The sequence below is a fragment of the Vipera ursinii genome (genome assembly GCF_947247035.1).
Source record: "Vipera ursinii genome assembly, chromosome: 3".
Taxonomy (NCBI): Eukaryota; Metazoa; Chordata; class Lepidosauria; order Squamata; family Viperidae; genus Vipera; species Vipera ursinii.
The window spans coordinates 193,239,154-193,261,913 of NC_139516.1; the positions used below are offsets into that span (position 1 = coordinate 193,239,154).

The 22,760-nt window shown below is 38.7% G+C and overlaps 1 protein-coding gene across 2 annotated transcripts in view; it reads right to left on the reverse strand.

The window, feature by feature from the left end:
* RSPO2 (R-spondin 2) overlaps window positions 1–22,523 on the reverse strand; it is a gene marked incomplete at its 5' end in the record, with an annotated part of 121,638 nt that extends 99,115 nt beyond the window's left edge. For both annotated transcript variants that reach the window (XM_083360189.1, XM_083360188.1), the window contains one exon: window positions 22,430–22,523. In XM_083360189.1, coding sequence (XP_083216315.1) covers window positions 22,430–22,523 — 94 coding nt within the window. The remainder of the gene's footprint in view (window positions 1–22,429) is intronic.
* Window positions 22,524–22,760: the final 237 nt, after the last annotated feature.

The following is a 22,760-nucleotide window of genomic DNA, read 5'->3' on the forward strand; positions in this document are numbered from 1 at the left end:
CTTGGTGAAGAACAGATGAAGGCTCAGTTGCTAACTGCCCTTTGAGGTAGCCACAAGAATTGATACTATCTGTATTGTAAGGGTAAAGCAACAGAATCTTATAAGACTGAAAGGGCACCTCTCCCCCCTCACCTTTATAATCCAAGAATCTTAGGGAGGGTCCCTTCTGAGATACCCAAATTCTTTCTGAAGGATAAGTTCCCTCTTACTTGAACATTGCCTAGGGTGCAATTCTTCCTCATCCTGTCTCTGAACAACATTCTCACAGACCTTTTCCCCTGACATTCTACTTTCCATCTCTATTCTGCCACCCTTATATCCAAAAAGAAGTTTAAGGCTGGAGTAATCAAAGACTATTCCCTATGTAACTGCCCATGCTGGTTACCCTCAGTGTCATTTCCAATATCTCTGGAAAGTTCTTTATCCTTTGATAATAGAGATATATTAATTGTTGTCTCTGGTTCATATCTTTCTCCCTTCTTTTGTCTGCCTTTTGTCTCAAATTACCAGTCAACCTTTTTTTTAAATTTTCCCAATGTTCTATTTTTTTTTAAAAAAAAAATAAGCTAAATTATTTGGTGGATGAACTGAGTGGTGTTGTGATTTGGATATCGGGATTTATTGGAAGTATGCTGGATACAAAGTAAACTGAAAATTAGACACAATAATTTCCCAACAAAATAATTATGAGTTCAGCATCAGAAGCACCCCAAATCGCCCTTCTCACAAAATATCTCAATTTATTGGTCAAGGAACCAGCACTCGAAGCCCACATATAGTAGATATAGGACTTAAACATCTCAAATGAGAAGCATTTATTTTCACACTTTCCAATTATTGAAAATGGCAGTGATATTAGGACTAGAAAATGCTTCAAGATGGGGGAAAAACACAGAATTTGAACATGAAAATGGAGGTATTGATTAAAAACATGGACGTCTCGGAGGTCATGGATATGCCTTTGGAGAAATCCATTCAGAATGTTTGGATGAAACAGGAGAGATTCCTGAAATCTACAATCATTCTGAAGCTGAACTCTACAAATTAAATTGATTTGTAATTTTATTCAAGAAAGGAGATCTGAGACAAGCTAAAATAGAAATTCCCTCAGAAATGAGGGAATAATACTTTTAGTGCTCAGAAGTTCTCAAATATCAGGGCATGAGAGTTTCATAGAATGTATATCCAAAGTACCTCTCTATTCAGTGGACGCTAAAGCAAAATAGCTTTTCTGATTATTTAATCAAGGAGTTATTAATAGGTTTCTTAATAGAAAAGTATAAATTATACAATTATAAAATTATAAAATTATATGATGTGTCCTTGGTGCTCTCTAAGCTTGCTTGTTTTCCTGCAGACGTTTCAATTATCCAAACTAGGCAACATCATCAGGACTAATAAGGAGTCCAGTTTGCTGTCAGTTTATATTCTAGTGGCTTGTCTGTCAGTGCTGGGGATAGTCTTAGAAATTCTTTGATTGGGCTGTTTGCTGTTGGCTTCTTTGGCAGTTTCCTGATCGTTAGTCTGATCTTAACCTTGGAGTTAATCTATGCTGATGTGGGTGCTGATTGCTGGTGGACAGGTGCTTGGGTCTTTTTGTTCCTTTTTGAGTTGGGTGATAGCATCTTTTGCATAGTCTATAGATGTTGTTAATATCTATGCGTCTATTGATGGCTGATTTGTCAGAGTGCCAGGCTTCTAGAAATTCCCTGGTATTTTGGGACTTGGCTTGGTCCAAGATGCTCACATTTTTTTCCAATTGAAACTATGGTTAAATCCATCTATAAGTTGTGAAATTAAAGAATTTTCATCATGTCTTCTGAAACGTCTGCAAGAAAATAAGCATGCTCAGAGAACACCAAGGACCCCTCATGTCAACCTAAGCTACAAATATTCTCCTTTATAAAATTATACATTATAACATTATAAATAGAGTTAATCAAACTTCATGGTGAGATTTCCCCTGAAAATATAATTCCCAAACTGGAGGCATACTGGCATGATTTGAATGATGTAGCTCAAGGGAATTCTCTAAAGAAGATAAAAGGAAGTAAAGTGGTCTGTCATTACTGTAATAGAAGAGAACATTTTTTTAAAAAAAATGTAGACCTTGCATAACTAATACTCATATAACAGAGAGATAATGAGATCAAAAATCCTAAAAGTCATCCCTCCACAATAATAAAGTACCAACAAAGAAACTGTATTTATATTAGCAATTTATATTTATATTGTATTTATATTGAGCCTTGGTGGAGCAGTGGGCTAATGCCTCCTTAAGTAACACCAGCTGCCTGCAGTTAGTGCAGGTTCGAGTCCCACCAGGCTCAAGGTTGACTCAGCCTTCCATCCTTCCGAGGTAGGTAAAATGAGGACCCAGATTGTTGGGGGCAATAAGCTGACTTTGTAATAATGCCGCTTGGGGTGTGTGTGAAAGCCCTAATAAGCAGGCATATACATAGAATGAAGGCTACTGCTAAGCTTGTAAGCCGCCCTGAGTCTTCGGAGAAGGGCGGGATATAAATGGAATTAAAATAAAATAAAATAAATAAATAAATAAATGCTTACTGGAAATTGGACATGAATCTGAATTTGAAAAGGAAAACAGATTTTCACACAATAGTTCTGCAGATAGTATGTCTGAAACAAAGATGTATTTATAGCCTTGGTGAATCTTACTAATGAAAAGTTAATTTAGCAAATGGAATATCCATAAATGCATGCAGAAAAGGCAGTATTGAACTGAAATGCTTGACAAACTTTATGAAAGCATGAATATAATATTTCAAGAAGGATTTCATATACCTGAATTGGCTGGAAATTATGTAATCTTATGGAACATAGTTGCTTAAAAATGGACTTTACCCTGATACAAAAAAACTACTGTACCAAGTTTTGTTAATTGGAAAGCACAGTTAATTTAATTTGCTGGAACTTACGCAATTTAAAGCAAATGGAGAAGATGGAATGCGTAATGGGAAAAAAAGATTTGGTCACAGAAAGGAATCTGACATTAAGACAATAAGAATGAGGACTTAGCAATTGGACTGAATGTTTGTCTTTGTAAAAAACAAGAGGAGTCAAAATGTATTATTTGGATAAAAACAAAAGCAAAAAAAATGTTTTCCCAGGAATAAGTACAAATAATTGTAATAATCAACCTGCCATTGGGTATTCTTTTTACATATATGTGGTTCAATATCAGTCAAAAAAGATTGCAAAAGTATGCTGTAATGTTTATAGCATGTTATTCAGAATATACATGTAGCTATTACTTAATTTATAAGATTGGAGTATTTGATAAATTCAACCTTTATTATGCTTACATAGAAAAATTAAGTTCTGATAATAAGGGATAATGTTACAACCAGAAATTTGAAAAATACTTGAACAATAAAGACATAAAACAGAAAAGAAATATTATAGTCCTAAGCAAAGAGAATCAAAACACGCAGTGCATATAAGGTATCTTCTGATTCATGCAAACCTAACCCTGTTACTTACCTGCAAAATCACTTACTAATAAAAGTATAAATAATGCCCCAGTTATGTTAAATAACAGGAGCAAACTCAATCTGTGACATCTAAGGTACCTGGATGATATACTCCTAAAGAAAAAAGGAATAAATTAAGCTGCAGAATGTAATTACAAAAGTTGACCTACTAGATGTCGAACCTTTTAGAGACCGAGTGCCCAAACTGCAACCCAAAACCCACTTATGTATGATTGGGTGCCGGGTGGGAGTGGCCCATTGGGTGGGTGTGGCCCATTGGGTGGGCATGGCTGCAGTGTAATGGCAGACTGGGTGGGACTAAAAAGTTCAATCAATCAATTCCAACTTTGCAAGATCTTTTTTTTCCCACGAGAAGTTAAAATTGATTGATTGATTGAACCTTTTTTTTTTTGCACACAGTGGCGGAGGCCTAAAGCAAAAAGGTTTTATAAAACCCAGCTGAAGGCCTAGGACTGGGGCGATGGGGCACATGCCCAAAGAGAGGAGATAGGAGAAAGAGACTATAGGTTTCTGAACTTAAAACTGGAAAAAGTAAATACAATTAAAAATAAAGGATAATAAATAGCAACAACAATGAAAATGGCCCTCTCAGAAGGGAGTAATGAAACAGAGTCTGAGGACCTGAAATGAAATCTGACAATGCACTGCTGATAATCACAGTTTGCAGACGGTGATGAAAAAGTAACTTTGCATTTACGACTGTCACAGAAGTATAAAGCAAAGGAAAACTGAAGTAAGATCAGTAAGATTTTTCAGTTAATGATTTTTCAGTTAATGATTTTTCATTTAATGACCAAGTTGCTCGTCCCAGTTGTGATAGTTAAACAAAGACTGCTTGTACACAATCGGAACTGTACTCAGAGCTAGAATTAAGATCTCAAAAATCTAGTAAGGAAATTGCACCTGAAAGAACATGTTGTAGAGCTAGAGCAAGGGCTATGCCCGACCCCAACTTATGGGGCTGAGTATAGGGACTATCAAAAGTGGAAGCAAAAATACAGAAGGAAGCTGCCTGGGAAGAAATGAAATCCTTGCCCAAAGGATCTAAGTGTGGATTTTTAACAGAACAACCCAAGGACAAGAAAGCCACAGGATGAATGTGGGTTTTCAAAACAATATATATATGTCCATCAACGTGCACAACACCATAAAGGTTATTAGCAAAAGAATAAAATCAAACTATGGTGAGGATTATGACATTTTGGCACCAGTAATTAAAAATACAAGCATCAGAACACCACTGAGACTCAGGTGCATTTATAAAATTGCATGTGACACACTCAGAAATGAAGACAGAGATTCTGCAGGGCAATCTGAAAGACGAGATTCACGCACACTCACGCCAGCAGGGTTGGAAGAGCTGGGGAAAAGAAAACTGGTGGGTAAATTGCAAAAACTCAAATGCAGGGTAACATAAGTAGCCAAAACAGGGCCAGCTAAATTAAACCAAATGTTTCAAACTTGGGCTTTGACCAGAGAAATTGTGATCCATGCTTATATACAAAACAAAAACACACATACATTCTCTATTATGTAGATAATCTGATTCTGCAGAGGACAAAAGAAACATTTTGAAGTTAGTGAACAATGGAAGTAAAGAAGCAGAAGTAAAACATCCTGGGATATTAGCCCCTACTGTATTTTAGAACCAAACAACAAAGGACAAACATGAAGTGTACTTGCTCCTCCTTGAACATCTCTGTAATTACTTCTTGAAAAACAATAGACACAACTAAACGTGCTCTTTCAAATTAGGCCTTTGAAATGTAGCATGGACAAAATCCTTCCTCCTTGAATTGCCAGGGACTACGTAGCTCAGCCCTAGCCTTGACTATACATTTTTTACCACATCCAGTTGATCTCAAATATTTTCCTTCCTCTCCTCCTTCATCTTTCCAGAGAGTGTTTAAGTAGCATGGCCTAATGTTATTTTATCCAAAGATCATCAGATTACAGCTGGCTGAAACACAGCCTAGGCTTCACTTGTTTATAAGAGCTATAAAGAAGGAACATCCTGAGATCAGACCCATCATTGGATTCAAGCTGAGAAAATGGAAAACTCTGTCTTTACTCCCCTGCTAATGTTTCAATAATTAGTCAAATAAAGATGAGTATTTGCTAGTCCTTTCTCTCTTCCCTCTCCTGAAAATCTTTGATGGAGGGAAATTTGGAAAGGAATAACAAATGAGAGTGCCAAAATATCATTTTCAAGAAGCATCGTCATTACTATTAGAATGTTCTAAGAAAGTGGTCTGCGAAAGGAAGCGGTTCTCAATGTACAGATACATTTATTTATGCTGGTACAGTTGCAACTGTTCCAAAATAAAGCAGGGAATTTCTGAAATGTTGATTCCCATTAGTTGCCAATTTGCTTCCAAGTACATTTCAAAATGTCTGATTACCTTAAAACCACTTCATGGCAACACGAGACAATCTCCCCAGCAGTTGTCCCAACATTGTAGAGCATCATCCCATTAAAGTATAGATCATACTCTCCTTGGCTATTTTTTAGCCAGTGGTATAGACACATTTATAGTCTGGCAGCTATTTTCCTGCTAAATATCTGCTGTTTTATGGATAGATTACGGCACATCTGCTGCCTTCCCGTCTGGTTGTATTTTTATTGAAATTTAATGTCCTTACAGCTTCTGCTAGTTTAATATGTTCTAAGAGGCTCTGAGTAGTACAATACTATAAAGAAAGGTTTTAAAAAATACATCATTTAAATCAGGAGTGTGTGGCTTTATGCAAGCTGAAGGCCACACCTAGGATGAGTGGAATTGCTCCCTAAACATAGGTAAACGTGTCCACTCATATCCGACTTTAAGGGATGGTGCTCCTATCTGTTTCTTAGCTGAGGTAGCCAAAGTTATCCAATGACCCTTGGTCATGTGGCCAGCACCATTATACGCCAAGTCACATGGAATGCTGTTACCTTCCCAGGAAAGTGGTACCTTTTTTATCTACTCGTGTTTATCTACTCACATTTCGATCTGCTAAGTGGGCGTGACCTGGAAGCTCACCGCTTGCACGGGGTTTGGGTCTTGAACCCAAGCTGTCAGCTTTCCAGCTGACAAGCTCAGCATCTTCTAACCACTGAGCCATCATGCCCCCCACAAAAACATAATCAAAAGCTAAATTTGTCTTCTGAATCAATTTCATTTATACTTAAATCTCATTAAGATAAACACAGTGAATAGCATTACTAATTGGCTATGTTAATTTTTACCCTACACTAAAAATTACAATTTGGCAGCAATGTTTTCTGAAGGGACAGACCCCAGGATTGTAGGATTTCACACTCTCAAGTTAAGCAGCTCAGATTTAAAACAAATAAGTGCTCTACTTCCATCATGGAACTAGAGGTGACTTATGTCATTCCCATATGTCCCTGGTTAAAAAAAAAAGAGCTGTCATCTCCTCTGAGCTACGCAAGGACAAAAAATAGCAGTGGCCATTGGAATGGACTTTGATGCAGTTAAGGGGTATTGCAACAGTGTTTTGAAAAGCTTGTCAAAGCCTCTTTCTACATTGATTTATGCTTGACACAAACAACATGGAAATGTCTGAGTTTCTTTTGCATGCTTTCTCCTTTCTTAAGACTTAGTTATCTTTTCTCTATGGACTCTTTTCCCTCCCTTTTCTCTAGTCAACCCGGCATTACATCATGCCATTTCCCCTGTCAAAATCCATTCCCCCTCCTTCATATGAAGATGGGCCAGGCAGCTCATTAAGGTAATAATTCTACAATGGAGTATTTAGATGAAGTTGGAATGTTCCCCACTACACCTCATTGTTGCCCAGCAACAACCATTGGAGAGACTGAGGTGGCCGGGAGCTAGATTGTGGTCTAGCAAGTCTGGAGGCATTACAGGGAGACAGGGCTTGTGGGTTTATTTCAAATGGAATTAGTAGACAAGCTTGACTATCCATCCCTAAATATCCTCTATTACTTGCCAGGATCACTCTGACTCAGAGTAGCTCTCCTAAAGTATCAAATATTCAAGGTCACTCTTTCTGCCTCTAGAATCCAAAATACACTCCGCCTTGAATTCCTCTTTCACATTTAGGTGAACTTGTGGGGTAGGAACCGTGTAACAGGAAGAAGGAGGCAGTGCAATAAGGAACAGGGAGGCCCCTCCCACACATGCAGAGAAAGGCGGAGCTCTGGAGGTACTTTCATTGAGGTAGGCAATTGCAAAGCAAAAGCTGATCTGATCCAATCTGTTTACCTGCAGGGAAGGATCTGCTGTAGCTTTGTATGCAGCCTTGGCCAAGATAACTGTTCTCAGAGAAACTGTGTCACCTGTCTTTCCTGCAGAAAATTAGACTTTTGAGTAACTTTACAGGCAGGGCTTTTAGAGGTCAAATAGCTGGGGTTAAAGCCTTGAACTGCCTGAAATGGAGACATTCTGATCCAGGAATACAGAGTGTGGTTAAACACAAATTCCTCAAATGACAACAGGCCAACTGTCCTGTTGATAGGAAATACAGCAAACCAAATATCCAGCATAGTCTTCTCTAATTACCTACCCAATTCCAGGTAATGAGAACATGGAAAATTAATTTTCAAACAAGCAGAAGAGGACTTTCAAACATAAACTGAGAGTCACAATCCAAAATGAGGTGATTGACTAACTCTTAATATCAAGAAAGATGATGTAGACTGACTTTTGTCTAGTCTCCAGAATAGATGCTAGCTTTATGAAAGAAAGAAAAAAATGACCTATCTTAGTAAACGGATCCACTAACATCAATGGCCATGTATCCTTGCACATCTGGAATTTGGTAATAAAATCCAAGGAATCTGTGCCACATAAGCCTGGGGAGAGGGGAATGGTTAAAGCAAATCATCCAACTTAGCAATAGCAGCCTTGATCACATGACAGAATGAAACATAATCTTTGACATCTGCTTTAAACCTTGGCCACCAGAAAGATGCACTCATTTGAACATTCATTTATATTCAATGACCACTTGTTTATTAGACCTATATCCCTCATGGATGCCTTGAAGCATCCATACTATACTGTCTGTTGTTGAGCAAGGAGGCTGTCCTCAGAGGCATGAATGAGATGGTGGTGAATCCATTCCTCAAGAGATCTTTGCTGGGCTCAAATGTTCTGGACAATTTTTGTTCAGTCCACAACTTTCTTTTCTAGAAAAGGCTGTTGTGAAGATGATTAGATTGCAACTGTAGAGGATCCTGGAAGAAAGTGATAATCTGGACTATTTTAAATCAAGTTTCAGACTTGGACCTAGTACTGAGATAGCATTTGTTTTGCTTGCTGGTGACATTTGGTGGATCTGATGTAATATAGCCACCTCACCCCTCAACTAGCTAACGTATGTTAGGGCTTTCCAAATTGTTCAATAAGAAATAATAATGGGGTAAAATTTAATATAGGGACGCGGTGGTTCAGTGGGTTAGGATGCTGAGCTTGTCGATCAGATGATCGGCAGTTTGGCGGGTCAAATCCCGAGTGCCGCGTAGCAGAGTGAGCGCTTGTCACTCGTCCCAGCTTCTGCCAACCTAGCAGTTCGAAAGCACATTAAAATGCAAGTAGAAAAATAGGGACCACTACGGTGGGAAGGTAACAGCGTTCCATGCGCCTTTGGCATCTAGTCATGCCGGCCACATGACCACGGAGACATCCTCGGACAAGCGCTGGCTCTTCAGCTTTGAAACGGAGATGAGCACCGGCCCTTAGAGTTGGAAACGACTAGCACACATGTGCGGGGGAACCTTTATCTTTACCTTTACCTAAAATTTAATATATTTTCACAGTGAGCACAATCACTCTTCATTGGGAATTGTGCAAGTCAAATATGCAAGTTAGCAAGTTTTGTTTAGTAGTTAAGGCATCAGGCTAAAAAGCGGAAGACTGTGAGTTCTAGTCCTACCTTAGCCATGAAAGCCAACTCACTTCACAGGATTGTGGAATCAATAGAATGAGGAAAGTGTGTTGGGTATGTTCACCACCTTGAGTTATTTCTATTTGTATTATTTATATTCTCAGTTGGCAAGAGAATAAGTCTGAAAATTCTACATTAGTTTTGCTACAGCTTCAACCTGTTGTTCTTGCAGGATATGAAAATCCAGAAAAATCTCCAAATTGCAAACCTGCTTTTCTGAGATAACATAATCTCAGTACTGTTCTGATTTTAGTTGTAAAGCTCAGCTCATTAACATATATTGCTTGGGCTGAATCTCAAACTGTTTTGTTCCATCCAGACCCTTACAGACTTCAGATATTAGGTTAAGTCTTTTACTATCAGTCTTGATTGGTCTAGGTAAAGAAGTATACCATAACCGAGTATCAGCTGAATTCAGCCATTATTGTTTGTAAAATAAGACTTCTGATTTAATATATCGGTCAATCCCCTGGTTGGAGTATATTCTATAAATCAAGTGAAACAAAATATATATTAGTATATATAAAAACCACAAGGCGACAGAAACATAATATTATTCCACATGCACTTGATTTAATAAACTCTATCAACTGAATGTACACAGTGTATTAAAAGTCACCCATAGGGATCCAAAGGTGCTTTTTCAAAAGGGAACTGGAATTTCTTTGTTTTTGCTTGAAGATGTTTCACTTCTCATCCAAGAAGCTTCGGCAGAACTGAAGAAGCTTCTTGGATGAGAATGAAACATCTTCAACCAAAAACAAAGAAATTCCAGTTCCCTTTTGAAAAGAGCACCTTTGGGACAACCATGAGCAGAATGACTGAGAATCGCCATAGACATTCACACATAAGGAATTAATATGTATTGCATCAAATATCTGAATAGTTGCCATTGTCTTCTAAACAATTTCTTGCTTATTTAAAGCATAATATCTGAATAAACCTAGATACACTACATTTCCTTGTTACTTCTAGGAGGAGGCTCCGTGGTATCCAAAGCAGAACATCCAGATTCAGTCACAGCTTTGTTCCATACAGTATTAACCTTGTGAACTCTAAAGCTTCCTTTCGTTAGATCAGGACTGTCAAACTCGCAACGTCATGTGATGTGTCACGACGTATTGTGACTTTTTTGCCATTGCCGGCAGTGGGGTGGGCATGGTTTTGCTATGATGCATCCGGCCTGCGGGCCAGCAGTTTGACACCCCTGCATTAGATGAACAGTAATTAATATTTCTATGTTATTTCTATGTAAGGGTGTAGGTATATACATATGTTGTATATAGCATGTTTTAAATGCGTGTTATGTATGTGTACACTTTGAGAGAAAGCAACTAAATTTCATTTTTAATGTGTGCCATTGTGCCCACAGGGAAAAAAGGACAATAAAGCTTATGTAATCTAAAATGACAATAAAGCTTATGTAATCTAAAATGACAATAAAGCTTATGTAATCTAATTTCCTCTGAAAAAATAGTCTTAATTACAAATATTAATTAATTAAACATATTTGATTGGCCTATGGGCCTGACTTTTGGTACACTTTTTTACATGATAATTATAAATTCATTGACACATGACAAAGGAGACATATCCTCCCATACTTTACTAATTTGGCTTTCAGTGACTATATATGCACTTCAATACGTCACTGTTATTGGTTGAAATCAGTTTGCTGAAGAAGCCACAATAGTCTACTTCACATATAACAGCAAGCTCACTTTTCCCAGTTTGAGCAAACTTCTCATAGAGGAGTCTCAGTTCCCCAAACTCTCAACAACAATCATTGAGAAACCTATGCTAAGATATAAAGCATTGCCTATAAACCACAGGAGCCAAGTTGACACTGTCAAAACTAAACAGAAATTAAGCCAGGGTTTTAAAACTATGATTTAGTGAATAAACTGCAATGTGAATATGCATGGGTAATGCTAAATCACAGAACATGAGTTATGAACTATAACAGTTGGGTTTGCACATTAACCTAAGTCAAAATTAAGCAAACCATATTATGGTTTAGAAGCATATGCAAATCCATCCAGTAGCTCTGGATTCATATCTGCAGCCCAAGAGATCACTCTCAATGAAGCTCTTCAAAGTGTAGTTTTCTGTTTCAGCAAGGAACTCATTGCCATCACACCTTTGATATGGTTTATCTATAGATACAGAAACAAGGTCTACTTTGAGAAAAAAGGAGGAACCTGCCCCACTTTACATCGGAGAGAACTGTGTAGAGAGAGTTTCCTCCTTTAAATTTCTGGGAGTCTACCTCTGTGAAGATCTGACCTGGAAAGTTAACACAACTCAGGTGGCTAGAAAGGCCCAACAGAGGCTTCACTTTCTTAGGGTCTTGCGGAAGAACAGGGTAGAACAACAGCTAATGACCCTTTTTACCGGTCTACTATAGAGAGCGTCCTCTCGTATGGTATTGTGGTTTGGTATGCTGGTCTGACAGCCGCGGATAGGAAAGTATTACAGAGGGTAGTGAGCACAGCACAAGACATTGTGGGCTGTTCCCTGACACCACTGGATGACATCGCCAGGGCTCGTTGCCTTGGAAGAGTGAGGAAGATTCTCAGGGATGACTCACACCCTGGACGGTATCTCTTTACTCTCCTACCATCCGGTAGGAGATATAGGAATATAGCCAGCCGTACCAACAGGCTGAAAAATAGCTTTTATCCGTGGGCTGTTAGGCTTTTAAATGGGACATAATCTTATGCAGAATTGACTTGGGAGGCCGGTGTGTGGTGTAGTTGGTTCACATGGTGTGGTGGGATGGAGGGTTTGTTGTCACTGTGTGTTGGGCGAGAGAGCACGGGGGAGGCTCAGCTAATGTCAATGTACACATGTTGTACTTTGACAATAAAGGTTTATTATTATTTATTATTATTATTTTGATTTCAGGTCACAGGAGGATTAAGAAGAAGCATCTTAAAGCTCTTTGAAAGTACTTGTTGAACTGCAGCCAGATGTGTCAATCAAAAGGCTGCAAATTCCCCAAGCGTCACCACTGGACCGCAAAATGATCCAGGCAACCCTCATCCAATAATGCATTAGGAAATCATAAAGACATCAGTGCATTAACCAATTTGGAAAGCAAGCACTGAAAAATGCAATCAAAATAGAGTAGAGTCAGGGGATGGCTTTTTCTTCATAATTGGTCTGCTGGCTTTCAACCCATATACTGTAGATCCTGAAATCCTAGTTTGGGAGAGAAAAGCTACATTTTCAGGCCAATACTATCACTTGCAATGCTAGTAATATTGAGTCATGTGATAATGATCTTATACATGACACCTACAGGGATGGAGGACAGGGTCTTTGACAACTAATGGAAGCCAAACAAAAATCAAACTCTCACACAAGCACTTAACACAGTCCCTATGGCCACGATCTTGGTTATTCAAAAGTAAATCCTGCCAGCAAAACTTTCCAACTTTAACTGAAGTGTTGTTGTTTTTTTCTTGTAGGGTTAAGTCTGTTTTCCTTGATGGTGTGATCAGGTGTTACACTGGGTGCGTGTGTGTGAGAGAGAGAGAGGTTACAGAAATTCATTACATCTGGTGAAATCTCTCTTAATCACTCCAGTGTCATGTCCTTGCCAGAAAGAGCGAACTTTACCCTAAAAATGAAGTAAGGCTCATTTTCAATTTTGGACCATTTATTTAGCAATCGCTTGAAGCGTTAATAGTGCTGAAAAAAGTGACCTATGACCACACCTCACACATTTGAGCATTGCAAGTGACCCACAGTCACGTGATCACAATTCAGACACTTGGCAACCACAGAATATATTTATAATGGTTGCAGAATCCTGATATCGTCTGATTGCCATTTGTGACCTTCATCGCAAAAAAAAGTCATAAAACGTGATGCAGTCATGGGATGACTCACTTAACAATCACATGGCTTAGCAATGAAAATTTAAATCCCAGTTGTCCTAAATCAAGGACTACCTGTAGGTAAATCGTAGTCTCATAGGGTTGGAAATGACCTTGAAGGCCTTCTAGTCCCTTCTTTGCCATGCTGGCATGGGAATTCTGGGAGTTGAAGTCCACAAGTCTTAAAGTGGCCAAGTTTGAGGAGCCCTGTTCTACTCCAAAGCATTGCCCAGATCAGGAATCTTCAAACCATCCCATTCAAAGGGCTGTGCAACGTTTGTTTGAAAATCTCTAGTGACTGGGCATTCCAAGGGCTTGTCCACCACTTGAAATCCCTCATTTTAAGTTTGAATCTCCCTCTGTAAAACCTAGTGATCCCTTTATGAAATTTCTATTCCTAAAAGGGAAAAAACCCCTATTTTATATTTTTTATTATTTTATCATTTTTAACTGTAAACAGTTTAAAAGATCCTCTGGAAAAGCATAATGAAAGCAAGCAAGGATCAAAGTTGTCCCTTGAAGGACGAGATTCTCGCTTCTCAATCAAGATAAGAGCATCAATTATGCTTTGCTTGTTCACTATAAAGAGTCTAATGTTGTTGCAATTGTTTTTAACAACAAAAAGAGGTGTGTGTTAGATTGTAATGGTAGCAAAGGGTAAATGGAACATTGGAATAGATTAGCAGCAAAAGCTTAAAAGCCATGCAGGCAAATCTAGAGGGTTAGGGATCTGAGTCTATAGACTCACTCCTACATATTAATCTAGTGTCTGGTGATTATAGCCATAGTAAAACAAGAATAATCCTTATTAAGGTTTATATGCAGGTAAGTGAGCATAAAATACAATCTATAATTAATGTGGGTGTTTCCATCTCTGCAAGCCAAACGGACTAGTCAAAATTCACTTCCAGTACCAAAATGTCTCCCTCTATATTTATTGTATTCCACTTTGCATTTTAAAAGCCAAACCACAGAGTTCTTGTGCTGACACATTAAATGAGTGTGGCTTCTAATTGCCACACAATATTTTTTAAACAGAAAAACCAATTTCAGTGCAGTAAGGATGCCAAACTTATTTGTCAGTTTTGAAAGATTCAGCAAAATCCTAGGAGTCTTGTTCCATAGTCGTTGGATTCAGCTGTCCATGACACCATCTTCCATGTACTATGCCTCTTATTTTATTTTTTTTTCCTTTTCACCAACCTGTTATAAAACTAATTTTGAGGTGGAAATTGCCCAGCCTGCTTCAGCGGTATGTATCATGGAAATCAGTATATGTAAAACCTCCTGAGAAATCAAGAAATGCTAATTGTAGAAACTCCATACATGATCCAAAATCCACAGAGCCAAAACTTACATTAGGCCAATTGACATTTTGCAAAATAGCTAAAACCTTTCAGTTTCCAGAAATCTTTCAACAGGCAAGATGGTGAGAAAAGACTGGAGCACGGTTCACCGATCAGCCACTTTTTCCCCCTTCTTCCTCCCCAACCCTTTATTTTTCCTGGCTCTTAAAACACCAAGACTGAAAAAGAGTCCTTCAAAATGCAAGTGTTTTCAACTGTTCTATAAAACCGAAGTAATCGTATTCTTGCTATATATAACTTTGAATGTTTTATTTTTGTGTTTCACGGCAAGTGTGTTTCCTATTGTTTTAGTTAAAACTATATGTTGAATCCAAACATAGCATCTTGAAGCAGCCTTCTTCAACTTGGTGCCTTCCATTTGTCTTTACTTTTGAAAATTTATATGACCACCCATATCATTCTCAGTGACTCTGGGCATCTTACAAGGATAAAAGCCCAATACAACAGCAATTTAAAAAGTGATAACCTCCCACTCTCCTGGTGACAACAATGAAATGAGCCATTTAATGGGTTCCATCTCACTCTGGGATCCCCAGGCTTGTTGGTAAAACCATGTCTTCAGGACCTTGGGAAAGAATGTCAAAGTGTATGGGGGGGGAATCTTCTCTCAATGAGGATGATGTTCCACAGGTAAAAAGCCAGCCCAGAGAAGACCTTTATTCTTGGTCCTGCTAGATCAAGGGTGTTCAAACTTGGCCCTTTTATGACTTGTGGACTTCAACTCCCAGAATCCCTCAGTCAGCGTGCCTGGCTGAGGAAATCTGGGAGTTGAAGTCCACAAGTCATACAAGGGCCAAGTTTGAAGACCCCTGTGCTATATGGACCTCCTTAGGAGATGAGACGTATAACGTTCCCTGCCTCTCTTTGTTTGTTGTATCTCCCCTTTCCTCTAGGAGCCAGGGAGTGACATATTTTTCCTCACAACGAGTCTGTGAATTGTGCTGGGTTAAAAGAATATGTCTGGCCTGAGCTTCCACACATGAAGACCTCTACAATTCTAGTCCACGCCTTAACAAACTGGAAGTGCACATCACCCAAAGACCTGATAATTCTAGAAAAAGTGTGTAATGTGTAAAATATCTAAGGGCTACCCATATTTTGCCAATGCAAGGCTCTCCAAATTCTTCATCTCATCCTCCTGTTCATGAAGCTGCAGATTGTTCATCAACTTTCCACTTATTACATGAAAATAATGAAATACTAGTTTCACTAAAAATACTAACAACAACAACAACAACAAATGGTAAGCGAATAGAGAACGATGGATAGTTCCATCAACCCTTGACCACTTTGGAGAACACTACCCTAAATGTATGGAAAAGAGTCTTGCTTTTTTGAAAGAAAGAAAGAAAGAAAGAAAGAAAGAAAGAAAGAAAGAAAGAAAGAAAGAAAGAAAGAAAGAAAGAAAGAAAGAAAGAAGAAAGAAAGAAAGAAAGAAAGAAAGAAAGAAAGAAAGAAAGAAAGAAAGAAAGAAAGAAAGAAAGAGCTTTTCAAAGGATAGGAGAACACTTAACCTTTTCTTCTCGTGTTGTTTTTCTACAAATTAAAAATACGTTTGAAATCCTGTTAGGAAGAAAAACTATGATGGGATTAGCAAGTTTTAAAATAGCAGTAAGAAAGTAGTGTTTTCCCAATTTAGGATTTTCCTATCCTAAATTTCACCTTCCCAAAATAACTTCCTTCTATTCAGACCTGAACTAGGACTCTTTGGCTGTGATGCAGCCAAGCATAAAAAATATAACATGTACGTGAACTCTCCATATAACTATATCTCGACACATTGTACAAATTCACTAAAAGCCCTCCAATATATGGCTAAGAGCACAAACAAAAAGGATTATTTGCAGAAATTGCACATCGTGAAGCCACCATAACTACTCAGAATAATATTTAAAAAAAACATTTGCCTTGTACATAAATACCAATGCATTCATATTCCAACATTTTGTGTTTTTTAAATAAATAGACCCTTTTTTAAAAGCCTTACTTCAAAAAAAAAGATACACTTGCCTTTCTTAATTGGGTGAGACCTCTCCAAGGAGCTACTCTATTCCAGGAAAGCTATTTCATTTACAAAAAGTCATTATGGACACAAGGCCCAGTGGTATGCCAGGGTAGATCTAACTCCCAGTACGCACACATTTCTTTGCAGATGAGGCATCTGTATGCATGCAAGTATGTGTAGAGCAGTTTTCATTTTAGCATTTGCACACAATTCCAGTTATATACTCAAATTAGCCCTGAACATCCTCAAGCTCATTTCTTTAAATTAGCTAAACACATTGCATTTTAACATAATTCAATGTAACAAATGCCCAGACTGACACTATAAAGAGACACCAGATAAGTCAACTGTCAACACCAATTCTATTTGGCCAACAGCTAAACATCCAACAAGGAGCTAACTTGGATACAACTGCTTTTAGACCAGCTTTTCATTCCAGAAGCACAATTGCTCATCTAAGATCAACCAGGGAACATGGCATCAATTAAAACCAGCTTATGGAGATTTTTTTTTCCAAGTGAGATGGGAGGAAGGAGGGGCATAATTTGCAAAACATGGCTTAGATGTCTATTCATTTCAGTTTTCTTGCAATACAGTTCTTAAAACTGCTTGTAAAATGCAGGATTTTTTACTATCGTCCCTTACTGTCTAGCCTGAGGTCTACAAAAGTTCCATATTTAATTAAAGATACAGCATATGGATTTCTTTTTAAGCACAGCTCATTAAAGAAAAAATGTACAATTGCTGTCATTTGCAATAAAATAAAATATTGAATAACTTTAGTTTGGAATTGGGATTGGGGAGATGGAAAGAAAGAAAAGCATTTTCTAAAGAGTGAAAAAAAACCCTACATAATTTACATCTCGTTGGCTATGCTAGAGATGATGGAAGTCACACTCCAATAAACCTTGAAGACATCAAGTTGGGGATATTCATGTTAAATAAAACAGCAACCTGGTTTGAAAATTGTACTATCAAGCTTTGGAAATACCCAACAAAGAAAAATATTGGTGGACTATATGTCCACTATATTTTAATCAAGATTTCCTTTATGAAGTAAGAAGTTGAATATATAGTTTCTACAAACCTTTTCCAAGATCAACTGAAATAAAAGTATAACAACTTTATGATCTACACAGACTTACAGTCATAATGTTCAGCTGGTTCCACCAGCTGCAGTTTTTTGTTGACAGAAATAGATTACTAAGTGAAACATTAAAATATCAATGGCATTGTGCCATAAGATTAGCCTGCTATGAATATCTGTTTTAAACTGAACTGTTAACTCATCTCAGTATTGACTAATGTAGTTCTAGCAAAACAGCATTTAAGTAATCTTATATCATTTCTAGAGTCCTAGTATGCTGCTAAGGAAGATTTATTTGAACAAATACAAGCCTTGTTCAGGCCTTCTAAACAGAAGTAGTAACAACACAGTCTCACCACAACTTCAGATATAAGATCCCAGAAACTAACCAGACACATTTTTTTAACTTCATATTAATGTAGCATCCAATCATCAAGAATAGTGTGAGCTCCTCTTTCTGGCTATCTTTACTGAGAGCCCCATCTAAACTAAAACCATGGCTTTGTAACCATAACAGCTACAAAGCAAATGATCCCATGCTCAAAACCTGGCAGAAAACAACTGAACTGATAAAAGAACTGACCAAGATTTAAAACAGGCTTTCATAGCATCTGCCCACAAATTTAATCAAAGTCAAAAAATGTCATTACTTCAAAGGCCTAATCAACCCATAACATTGTCGGGCTCAAAATTAATCAAGAAGAATGAGCGAATGGCCTTCAATTTACGTATCATATACTGTTGTGAGAGCACATTCATAGCCCATGGGCACTACATTTTTTTTCCTGTTAGTTTAGAAGAAAATAATGCAATAATTTAACAACCATTTGGCCTCATTATTTCATGAGATGTTAATCCAACAATCATTGGAATACATGATTTCCATTTCCAGTGACACACAAAATGAAAATGCCAATTGCCCATTTGAGGTTAAAGTTTTGTGGCAAGAGTACTATATCCTTTAGAATATTGCAAAGGAACAAATTTCTCTTCTTCAGTCTTCAGCAGGGAGGACCATTCAAACAGTCTAATATCAACAACAACAAGTAATCTCATTAACTGGATAACTCATAGAAAGGGCTGGGATACCATGGCTTTATTGTCTTAGAAATATAACACTATAATCTTGAATTTGTTTAATCAGAAATACGTTTACTGAAACTTGATTCCAAGAAAAATATAAACACAGTAGTCTCCCCTTTATGATGTATTTCAAGTATAGAATACTTTCAGTTTGTTCTGCTGAGTCAATCTGAAAATTATGGGTTTAGAATTCCAATATAGCAGGTATCTTAAGGCAAAAATGCAAGACACTGCAGCCTATGTGACATATTACTGCAGGTCTCCACAGGTTAAATAACCCACATGAATATCCTAGGACAGAAGGACCTTATAAACATATATCCCATCATAAAGTAGCCTGCACTATTACAATCAGTGTGAATAATTTAAAGGACACAGGAAGCTTTAAGAAACCCATAGTTTCTGTTTCACATTTTGCAATGTGAAAATTCTTTTTTTTTTGTAAAAAGATATGGGTTTTTTTTACTCTAAGGGCAACTAACCCTTCATGAAGAAACCCAAGCCCGTAAGCAATTCAACACTTGCTTTCCTCTCCTAACCCATACCAGTTCAATGACTAAACAGCAAGAAACAAATGCAATTTTTAGTCAAAGATACTTTCAGAGAACTGTTTGTGTTTACAAGCTGCCTTATAATTTTTAAAAAACCCTCCCTCACCATGATTTTTTTTTTTTTGCTACCAATGTTTTAAGTTATTTGCGAACTTTTTTCCAAGAGATCTCGCTGGTGCGTTTTAGCCTATCTGACCGTGGAACTTAGTAGATGGGACTGCGGCAGCTTTCCTGTTGGACATCATTTGAAGTCTCCCTGGCTGTTCATGTATCTTCTCCCCCCACCACCCAGGAGTTAAACCGAAGTGCAAGAACTGACACGAAGCTGCAGGGCATCAGTGAGTGGCTTGTACTGCACAAACAGGCTATTCACACATGCCCTCAGACCACCTTATAATTCAATCAGTGCAAAAACATCACCTATTCCAGGGGTGTCAAACTCAATTTCATTGAGGGCCGCATCAGCATTGCGGTTGCCCTCAGGGGGCCAGGTGGGTATGGCCTGGGTGGGCATGGCCTACTGGGTGGGCGTGGCTAGAGTGCATATGGCCTACTGGGTGGGCATGGCCAACTCTACATCGTTCGCATTTAGGGTGCCTATGGGGGGCTGGGCAGGAGTGGGACAGATCTGAGGGTCTCTGGCAGAAGGAGGGTCTCTGGGCCAGGGCCAAGGCAGTGGGGGCCGTTCCCTCACTGTTTCCAGGATGGCTTCACGGGCCACATGAAACCACTTTGCGGGCCGGATCTGGCCCCCGGGCCTTGTGTTTGACATGTCTGACCTATTCCATGAAAATGTCACCAACATTATTTTCTCTTTTAGAATGAAATTTTGATACTAAATTCTCTTTCAGGAAATAGAAAAGGGAGGTGGAATTTGGTTTCTGCAGTGGTCTGTCACTGCTGTTTTTAACATCCACTTGCACATGGTCATCTGTGCATGTTCAAAACTATTTCTAGACAACTACATGAATGAAGGTGAAAAGAACCATTACAGAGAGGTTGCCTGACCGTTTTATTGTCTCCCTAATACTGTGACATAAAGGACTTATTTGAATTATTAGTAGATATTCCCTTTATTCCAGCTGTAAAACAAGCCTAAAACTGTAGGGAAGTGGGTCAAACCCTAGAATGCAGTGTAAGCAAGTAGGAAATGATAAAGTAGTAAACTGCTGGCTAGCCAGTCCTGATGGAAAAGTGACATCATGGATAGCAAAGTACTGAGTTCTATAATAATAATAATAATAATAATAATAATAATAATAACAACAACAACAACAACAACAACAATAATAGCAGCAGCAGCAGCAGCAGAAGAAGAAGAAGAAGAAGAAGAAGAAGAAGAAGAAGAAGAAGAAGAAGAAGAAGAAGAAGAAGAAGAAAAACAGAACAGTGAATACACTTTCAGCCTGAATTTAGCAAATGAAGAAGATATTAGTCACTAGTTTATAGATAGGACCAACAGCAAATTTTATATTCAACTAGCTGGCTAGTTTGACTGGAGTCTTCAAAGTTTAAGAGGAAATTATAAATACAATGGAGAAGCAAAATGCAAAAATCAACAGACACCACATTCTGTTGCAACATCTGCAGTAGGCAACAGTTACTAGTTCTACCATTCACAGCGGATTTGCTTTCTCTCTTTGTTCAGCATTTCGACTCTCAAGTCAAATACCAGTTTGACCATCTTCTGCTTGCACAACCCAGAGGAAAATTATCAATAGGACTTCAAAAACAAAACTCTGGGAAAGGTTTGCTTTTAATAGCACAATTAAGACAAAATGATGGTCAATATTACGAATGCTCTCTCAAAATATCACAAATTAGCTCTTCATGGTATTTTCATATGTGAAGCCTTCTATTTCTTACAGGTGTACCCAAGCGCAGAATATTTTACAATTTAATTCAGGATTCTCGCCAACCTTGTCCTTTGTCTGATCTCCCAAGAGAAAATAGGAATATCACAACTAAGTACAGGATGGGCAAAATCATTATCAGCAGTGAGCTTCCATTGCTTCTGTGGGGGGCCTTCACTGTCTTCATGGTCATGCAAATGCCATGCAAATTTACTTGGAATCCTTGTCACCCCATAATTCCGCAGGTCCCCCCAGCTGCAGAGATTATTCTACAGTTCAGTTTGCAACACACATCAAAAGGGTCAAGAAGCATCAAAGGGAAGTGGGGTCTGGGGAAATATTTATTTGACATGTCCGCAATTACAACAGATCATACACAGAGATAGATCATTCCATTTCAATGGCAAGCTTGCACTAGCACTGATGATGATACTTAGTTTGGGTAATGAAATGCCTGCAAGAAAGCAACCAATATCAAAGAGCACCAAGGAAGCCTCATTTCAACCCAGAGCTATAAATATTCTCCTTTATTGGCATACACCTTTACCTGCAATCCCAATTTTTTGGGGGGTAGAGGCACAGCAAGGCTGTAAAGGCTCTATATGGCACCTGCTTGGCTATTTACTTGGCACATATTTTCTATTAGTGTTTGCTTCATTTGCGCAAGAGCAAACTTTATATGATTCAGCCTGAGCCGGAGATTAGGACTGCAGGACTGTGGCATTGGAATCAGATGGACCAAATGAAATTAAAGGACGTTCGGAGAATACATTTTCTCAACAAGTTGGTTGTTAACTTTTTCCGGGTTTTTGGTACCGTTTTGTGGCTGAGAATCTTAAAACAGTAGTAAGTAGTAACAGCAGCCAAGCAGAATATGTTGCACCTATGTGGGGGGGGGGTCTCCCTTTTTTGTGGTGGGAAGCTTTTAAAGGAAGGGACGGGGGGGGGGAGGAAGGTTCTCTTTCTCCATGAAAGAGGAAAACGGAACTTCCAGGACTCTTGTCCACTTCCCACCCAGCCCGCCCCAATTTTAAATCACATCAAAGCTTACAAAGAAGAATCCATCTATTCCGGTTAAAAGGGGAGATAAGCAAGCCAAAAGGGAGGAAGGAAGGATGAGCTGCCCATTGGATGGAGAAGGGCAGAGATGGAGGAAGAGGTGGCTCACCTCTCTTGCCGCGTCTCAACCGGCCGCCTTGACAGTGGCTGTAATCCATACAGTTTAGGACGATCAAAGCAAAGGAGAAGAGGCGAAACTGCATCCTTCAGCTCCGGGAACTGGAGATTCACCAGGCAGGGAAAAAGCGGAGGTTCGGCCGCCGGTAGCGGCGCTTGGGGAGTCACGGGGGCCGCCCTCCTTCCCTTCCCTTCCCTCGGGACGGCGAGGTGACAGGCGAAAAGGGGAGACGGCGCCGGGAGCCGCTCAGACCCGCAGGTCGGCCGAGCCTCTTCGCCGAGTCCGGCCAACTCCGAGCATCTCCGGCCGATCTGGAAGCGCA